General features: G+C 38.5%; 1 protein-coding gene across 5 annotated transcripts; it reads left to right on the top strand.

Annotated features, from left to right (window-relative positions):
• Nucleotides 1-8034, top strand: LOC122821335 (adhesion G-protein coupled receptor G5-like). 5 transcript variants are annotated; one of them, XM_044099184.1, is made up of 15 exons: nucleotides 1-428; nucleotides 1079-1185; nucleotides 2273-2424; nucleotides 2512-2596; nucleotides 2702-2843; nucleotides 3243-3356; nucleotides 4034-4153; nucleotides 4278-4323; nucleotides 4427-4515; nucleotides 5699-5814; nucleotides 6022-6290; nucleotides 6365-6461; nucleotides 6887-7016; nucleotides 7507-7663; nucleotides 7856-8034. In XM_044099184.1, the coding sequence occupies exons 3-15, from the start codon at nucleotides 2274-2276 to the stop codon at nucleotides 7948-7950; spliced, it is 1611 nt and encodes a 536-aa protein (XP_043955119.1). In that variant the 5' UTR covers nucleotides 1-428; nucleotides 1079-1185; nucleotide 2273; the 3' UTR covers nucleotides 7951-8034. The 5 variants fall into 5 exon arrangements, with proteins under 5 accessions (XP_043955119.1, XP_043955101.1, XP_043955109.1 ...); XM_044099166.1 differs by lacking the exon at nucleotides 1079-1185 and having other exon boundaries at nucleotides 1-234; nucleotides 7504-7663; XM_044099174.1 differs by lacking the exon at nucleotides 1079-1185.
• The last annotated feature ends 475 nt before the right edge of the window (nucleotides 8035-8509 follow it).

The raw sequence follows: 8509 nt of genomic DNA, 5'->3' as shown, positions 1-8509 counted from the left end.
AGGAGACGGCAGGCTGAGGGAGAGAAATAACACAAAGGAGTAAGAAGAAGTAACAGTGACATGAAGCAACAGAGAATAAACACAAGAACCAGGATGACCCAAAGTAAAACAGAACCAAGGCTGAAAACAGAGGAGAAAAACTGCAACCCACAGATAATGAACAAAACAACAAACCTAGATAAAAAAAAACAACCTAAAACAGCCCAACGGCCTGACAGTCTTCTGTGTGTGCAGGTCTGGACTAAAACCTTTCTGTTGTTATTAATTCTTTCTCTATTACTTGTTGGATCGGAACCGACACCGGCCGTTCATCCAGCTGAGTTCAGAGACTCTGCTCTGAATCCATTCACTAAGTACAGCATTCTCAGTACTGCTGGACCAGCATGACGCGTAGACAAGTGAAAAAAAACAAAACAACAAACAAACAGGTTAGTTCTGTTTTCATGCTATTTGAATTTTAAAAATCACCTGTTGGTAGAAGCACAGACACAGCTTTGTTCTCACTGCATATCTCAGTTAAACGATCACTCATCCCTCTTCAAGTGGGTTTTTGTTCCATTTTAGCCAAAGGAAAACTCTGGAAATTGATAAATGTCTGCGCTTTTCAGAAGTATTCCAGCAGTTTTTAAATCCATAAAAACCAATGGGTTGGTTGGACGTCGTACATTTACATTTTGCATTGAAGTTTTTCTTTCTGAGCTTTGGATTTCTCAAAGGTTGTTAATGACCTGATGATTGTGTCTTCTGAGCTACACATGTCCTGGCAAACGTTTCAGACACAGGATCAGTTAGTGTGAACCAGACAGAAAGGGAGCATAAAGTTAAAAGTGTTCAGAAACCTCAAACATTTCAGCATTTTACCTCTTTGTTAAACAGACCAACAAAAAGCTGCTCAAAATAATGAGGTCAAATAAACGTGCAAAGCTGTCAACATTGTAGCATCAAACAGTCTTTGGTGGAAACGATTATCTTTACACGCACATTTTACTTTAGTGCAATAATTCAGAACAGACACAGATCTGTTCTGAATTGTTTTCTCTGGAATCTCATTTGCATGTTATTTTTAACTGGCTTCCAGTGAAGGTTAGTTTTTCGCCTGCTGTCGCATCAGGGCTTTTTACCAGTTGTATCTCCGTGCCCCGTGAATCAACCACACCTCGTAATCAAGCAGACGTTTTACTGCAGGTAGGCCTTGATTTCCTTCACATTTCTTATGTAAGCTGTTTGCATTGAAGTCAGACCGAAGCAGAACCCGTGCTTTCCTAAAGAAGGTGCACAGAAATAAAAACTGTGTTGCTCAAACTAATTCACTGAAAAGAAAGATTTTATAAAAAAAAAAAAAAAAAAAAAAAAACCCCAAAAACATTTGTTTTACTCAATTTTCATTTTGTGTTTGGCGATGCTGTTTAAGGTTTAACCAAAAGATTAAAGATATTTTTAACAAATTTACATTTTAGATTTAGAAAATGATCATATTGACCAGTGTTTGGATCCTGTAAGGCTACTGACCTTCCTCATCCCAGAAACAGGTGAAGCTTCCAACAGAATGTTAAGTAAATTCTGATGAAAACAATATAAACTATGTTGTTTTATTGATTGAAAGTGAACTCAAATGTACCTTGCTGTGTTTTACTGCTATCAGCCTTAATAAAGACTAAATTAAAGTCATACCAATGAGTTGGAATATTCCAAAGTTTCTTTATTCCATTGAGTCAGTTCACTGAGTAAAGCTCATCATATAGAATAATTAGGCCTTATTTTGTGATATTATTTTTCTTTTGCTTACAGCTGTCTGTGCCTGTTTACATTGTTGTGTGGATATGTCACCATTAGTTGGACTGAGGAATATGTATGAAACCATGTAGCACATCACCCACCTTTATTTCTGACATATTCTCTTCCTCCTTATTGAGCCTTTTAGCAAATAGAAATCATTTTGGTATTTCTGACTGATCTAAAGCTTGACAAGTTTGGTCTGATTTAGCTTCCAACTGTGTGAAAAAGACTGTTTTTGTCTTTTTAGACGGAGTATGTAAACTTCTGGTTGCTACTGCATCATTACATCAATATTTGTAACTAATTTTAAATAAGACACAGTAAAGTTCAGTTTGGTGTAAGGACTTGTGCAGACTTAAGACAATCAAAACAAAATAAGGACAAAGTTTAGGTTTGGTTTCATTAAAGGACTTTAAATATTTGTTCTCTCCATTCACACAGTGACTCTTTAACCACAAGCAGCTGTTGTGGCCTGAATGTTTTCTCTGTTTCACAGAATGAGGCGTTGGACTCTCTGCTGGCTGATCTTGTTTTTCACGTTTCATCACAATGTGGAAACAAACGGCAGCGCTGAGCAAAAAAATTCTGGATCTCCAGGCTGTTGTAAAGTGTTAGACAGATTGAATTGCAAAACGCCTTCTGAACCAGGTACGTGAACATCGGCAGGAACTAGAAGGAATATTATGTTCTGTTTTCCATTTTCTCCTAAATAATATGTATGAATTAAATCTGCAGAACAGAAAGATGCTGATTATGCAAGCTGCTGCATGAAAACCTTGCCGTTACTACTGAATAACGTTCACCTTGACGACACTATCAAGTGAATATTCTAGTCTTTTATATCAGACAGATCATCTCAATTTGTGTATTAATAACAAGTTGTTGATCAGGTTGGTCAATTTATTCATCTTTGCTTTTCCACAAGAGCCCTCGGCGTCCTACAGAAAGTTCTGGAGGAAACTGAGACGACTAATTCCACAGCCTTATACCAGGACAACATGGTGGCTTTACTGTACAAACCCACTGATGACTTCAAAGGTCTTCAAATTGCAGCCAGTGACAACCAGGTGACAGACTGTTACATGTTTTTGAATGGTGGTAAAATTGCATTTTTTATTTTTTTTTTAATATGTAATTTTTTTTGCAATAATAAAAATAGAGACTAAGATTTGGCCCTTAGCAGATTTTTTAGTTTGATTTTAGTTTTGCTCCGAATAGTGAATTGCAAACCGCATGCATACTTCACCAGCAGCAACTACTGTGCTGGTATCAGTATTAGACCAAAGAAAGCAGCTGGGGGGGTGAAGGGGGGAACAATTTTATTTTTTTCATGAGACCCAAGATTCCTGGCGGCGCTGCTGGGGTTTAGAACCTGTTGATAACTGCTTTCAGGTCTAGTTTTCTTTTAGTTTTGGGGTTTTCTACATACTGCAATTCAATTCTTGCTCTTTCTGCCTCCTTTGTAGGTGATGGCAGATTCAGATGTTCCAAACAGCAAAGTGAAAGTTCACCTTCCAAGTGAGCTCAATGTTGGACAGAATGATACTATCGTGTTCTGCACGATCCAGTTACCTAATGAGGTCAGTGACGCCGCCGTCCATCCTGTCTCCATCACTCTGTTCACTTCGATCAGCCGTTTCCTGGTTTAACGCTCTAGTTCAGTTTTGACGGTTGTAGAAAGACGACAGTCTTGCTACGAAGTTTCAAATGACAAAGCGTGTTTTCGAAAAGTTTACAATTTTTTATTTTTTTTAAAGACTCAACTTAGATGTTAGAGTGCCATAGTTAAAATAATCTTTCTGGTTATACATTGGGATCGTTTACTGAACAATGAGTATAACTTAGTAAAAAACAAAAACCAGAGGCATGCGCTTTCAATTGATGTTGGCCACAGATCAGTTATTGTAAACGATGCTCAGACAGGAAGAATGTTAGATTTTGTAACTCAGAGTGATTCTTTAACTTTTCACCTTTGTTCATAAATGAATGAATCAAGTGTTTTTTGTTAAACAGGAAATTTGTAGCAGGAAGCATAAACCAGAACATATCAACATTCCATCTTGATATTACATAGCATAATTAAAAAGTAGATTTAGTCATAGACAATATTATGTTTCCTTATATATTGTGCTGCTGTTTGTGTCATTAACTGCTAAATTGAGATGCTACTGTAAACGAACGTCATTACGAGAAAAAGTGTTTTCTAATCCGCTGACTTGAAAACCGTTAATTCAGCAGCGTGTGTTTTGCTTGGCAGATGGCTCTGGAGCGGATAGATGAACTGTATGGTCGTCGGCTTGTCGGCCTGAGTGTCCGTGGCAGGAACGTTTCAGGACTCCAGGACCGAGTCAACATCACCATAAACATAGAGACCAGCGTACGTGTAACCATGATTCTAGTTTTAGTTTTCTGTAAGACTGTGGAGTCTGTTTTATGTCGTCACTGACAGATAGAATTCACCGACTAGATGTTAAATCAAGGAATGTTGGTTTTCTCTCTAGAAAACCATGATGCCCAAGTGTGTGTTCCTGAACACCACAGAGAAAAGTGAGTATCCAAAGTAACAACTCTGATACACAGAAACATAAAGGAAATCTGAAGAACAATAAGAACCTCTCTCTGTCTCTCTCTCTCTCTCTCTTTCTTTTAGACTTCAGTACTTCAGGCTGTGAGACGAAGAGGGAACAGAATCAAATCATCTGCTCCTGTGATCATCTCACATACTTTGGTTTGCTGATGGTAGGACCAGCTTTCAGATGAAACTTCATCTTGTCTTTCTGTAACAGCGGGAGAATGTTGAAACATTGAGGTCAGAAGTTTACATACATGCACTGTGGACAACAGGAGTAACATCGAACTTCAGTCAGATTGTTTTAATAGCCTTGGGTGCACAAGTTTGAATTTATTGCAGATTTTCTCCAACCCACGCAGGACCACAGACTTAAATACATTTTTATTAGTCTTTTCTGAGGGCATTTTTCCCATTGTTTGACATTTCCAAGCTCACTGTGGAACATTAGAAAAACTCACCTTTTAAAAGTCAGATTTGAGTAAATAAAAAAGCATTTGAAGGGAGTCCAGAAGACTGACATGACACTGTCATAAACATGACCTAACATCTTCCTTCATGAATGTTTATGACTGTTTATGAACAGTTGACACTTGTAATGTAAGACTTAATGCAACTTTGCATTAAAAATTCCATTACTTACCAAGAGACACTTCATGACAACAGTCATAACTTCCTTCACCTGCTGTTTCATTCATGGGAAAGCAGAATGGAGGAAGGAGAGAGGCTAAAATATTTATAATGCTATTGGGCGTTTTTATGCTACAGTTTCTATTCATTGATGGCAAAAATACATGCTTACTTTTATAATTGAAAACTTGTACTTTTTGACACACAAATTTCTCTCTGTCTGTCTGTGTGTGTATGTGGGACAGTTTCCTGAACCAAAAACAGCAAACATCAGTGTTTGATTAGTCTGGTCTGCCTCTGCCCTCTACTCATTAAAAGGCACAACTTCAAATTGATATTTCTGCATCGGGTAGCCAAACGACTGGAACCAAACTGTGCCTAAACTTATAGAACATCATGTCATTGAGACCAAAAATATTGTAAAAGAGAAAATAAAAAGACATTTATGCATCATTATAACTTCTGCATAATGTGAATGACTCACAAAATGGACTTTACACAACCAGACAAAAAGTTGCACATGCCAGCAGGTGGCACCATCCTGCTGTTTTAAAGAAAACAGCAGGCCTGAACATAAAAGACTCTTACAACAAAAAGTAATAATTCTAGTTTTATAGTGCTTTATGTACACAATTTGTAAAGACAATTAAATTTTTTTAAATCTTGTCGTGATATTGCCACAATAGCACCAGATTATAAAGCAATGCTGTCAACTCTCCTCAGGTGTCTGCAGAGTTGTCCCCGGAAGATGAAGCGATCCTGTCCTACATTTCCTACATCGGCTGTGGCATCTCTCTCACCGCTCTGGTCATCGCCGTTTTGCTCTTCATCACAAACAGGTGGTGGAGTTCTTCTATTTGCCCACATCCACTCTCGCACTTCTTTACCTTTTCTTCTGGTTCTATTATTTTTTTCTCTGGTTTCTCGTCCACTCCGCCGGTCCCGCTCCTTTTCATGACACCTGGATTTTCTGTGACACGACGTGAGCACAGAATCTGAGCTAAAGGTTGTCGCCTACATCTGACCTCGTCTTTTGTGTCTGACAGAAAACTCAGAGCAGACGATTCCAAGAAGATCCACATCAGCCTGGCAGTCGCTCTGATCCTCCTCAACGTTCACTTCCTCTCCTGCCAGGCGGCGGCAGCGTCGTCCTCCACTGAGCTTTGTTTCTATGTGGCTCTTCTTCTTCACTACTCCCTGCTGGCCTCTTTCACCTGGATGGCCTTGGAGGGCTTCCACCTCTACCTTGTCTTGGTCAAAGTCTTCAACATCTATGTGAGGCGATACCTGCTGAAACTCAGCGTGGTGGGATGGGGTGAGTGGCATCGTCTGAGTCTGGATGTTAAATGTCTGCAGGTTTAGGTGAAGGTGTCATCTGGTGTGTTACAGGTCTTCCAGCGGTCATTGTGTCAGTGGTGGTGATCATTGACCACAACATGTACGGCCGTGCCTCACTGGACAAGTCTAGGCCTAATGAGACCACAGTGTAAGGAAAACACAAACACACAAGCACATTTAGACCACTTCCTGTTCTGCAGGCAATGAAAGAGGATTGGGGCCACTGCACAAAACTTAAAATAAATAATAATCACACTTTTTTTTCACAGTTCTGACATCAATTAAGAGATTACAGTCAAAACTCTGAGGCTGACATCAAATTTGTCATGAAAAAAGTCAGGAAAAATGTCAGAATTCTGAGGAGTAAATGTAGAATTTTATTTTCTTCAGTGGCTTCAATCCTCTTCCGTGTAACTCTCACCTTATGTGTCTTGCAATATTTCATAAAGAACTAGACGTACAGTTGACTTGGCTACGACATATTCAAAGCCTATTGCAGATGTTTTCAGTCCTGTTTCTGTTGCAGATTTTATTTCCTTTTCATAACACGCTGAACTGCTGCCTGTGCTTTAGATGCTACGTCACCGATGACAACGTGAAGATGGGAACCACACTGGGACTGTTCGGCATGGTGTTTGTCATTAATGGCTTCGTGTTTGGAGGGATCATGAAATGGCTAATGTGTGGCAAACTTAACAAACCGGTATAATTGCACTTTTTTTAAATTTTCTAAAATTATTAACAGATAATATTGGCAAAATATTTTAAGAAAATGTTAGATTTGTCCAAAATAATCAGGATTATTTTACAAAGAGTCCCTTTTTTGAACACGTTTTCAGTTAGCAGGTAGCAGTCTTCCTTGTTTTCTTTTTACTTTCCACTTAATTTGTGAATCTTTCAACCCTAAAACTCCTGCCGTCTTTTCATTTGCTGATATATACTCCACAAGGATTTTGCACAGTAACGTATATCTACTGCTACCTGCTGAAAAATCAAATTTGGGATTGAAAGCCAAAACTGACCAAAGAATTTTATAAAAGACAAAAAAAAATAAAAAACTTAAAGCTGCTACCAAATGTTAGGTCTGTATTGGATTTGAACTCAGCATGCTTGTGAGTTTGCGTTGGCTGCTTTTGGATAATGGAGAAGCGGTGACCTCCAGCCTGTGTTTCCTTTCATGTTTGTCGAAGCAGACTGAGCCGAGCAAGAAAAGCAAAACTAAGCAAGAACTTTTCACCCTGCTGGTTCTGATGATCCTGCTGGGACTCACCTGGGGCCTGATCTTCTTCTCATTCGGCCACTTGACCACTGCTGGCCTCTACATATTCTGCATTATCAACTCCCTGCAAGGTCTGAAGAACTTACTGCAACGTGATGAGAAATAAAAAGAAAAAAAAACTGAAATAAAACAAAGTCTAGCAAAATGAAGCTTTTATCTTCATTTGTAACCTTTTTCACACAATGCAGTGGGACAAAAGTGATTGTCAAAGCAGAGATTTGTTCTGTTTGTTAATTGTCTACGTTTTGTTTTTGTCTCTGCAGGTTTCTTCATCCTCATTTATTTTGTCTTGTCGATGAAGAAGATCAAAGCGTCAGCTGAGAAGCCGAGCACACAAACGTTCAGCACAAAATCCTGAAGTCACCCAGAAAATGTTTGCATTATTTGTATGATAGTAATATCTTAGATCGTGTTTTTTAAAGAAAATAATGTGCAATTGAAACAAGTTTTGCAGTTGATGATATTTTCAAAAAGATTTTAAAAAATCTTCATTTCCTCAAAACCTTCATTTAATAATATGTCACAGTGTTTTGCACAGAAATACCTTTATAATAAATCGTAATCAGGCTTTATTACTTTCTTGAACATATATTAGATATTTTAAAACTCGAGGTTATCTGTCAACAAGTTTGGCTGTTGAGGGCCCAAACAGCTCTCCAGTGACTACATGAGGAGAAAGACGGCCATGTTTTAAAATGCTCTGACTGAACCACACACACACGCACACGCACACACACACACACAGATGGAATTCTGTGTGTCAGCTGCTGGGACTGTGTGCTGACAGACTTTCGGGGCGAAAGCAGAAAACATTAACAGAACCAGGTAGTAACTAGTTCCATTTATATGACTACATTTTTGGGGAAAAAAAAAAAAAAAAAAAAAAAAAGTACTTTTAGGAGTATTTTTACTACGCT

Source organism: Gambusia affinis, linkage group LG02 (genome assembly GCF_019740435.1).
Source record: "Gambusia affinis linkage group LG02, SWU_Gaff_1.0, whole genome shotgun sequence".
Classification (NCBI taxonomy): Eukaryota; Metazoa; Chordata; class Actinopteri; order Cyprinodontiformes; family Poeciliidae; genus Gambusia; species Gambusia affinis.
This window is presented reverse-complemented; position numbering and strand designations above follow the sequence as displayed.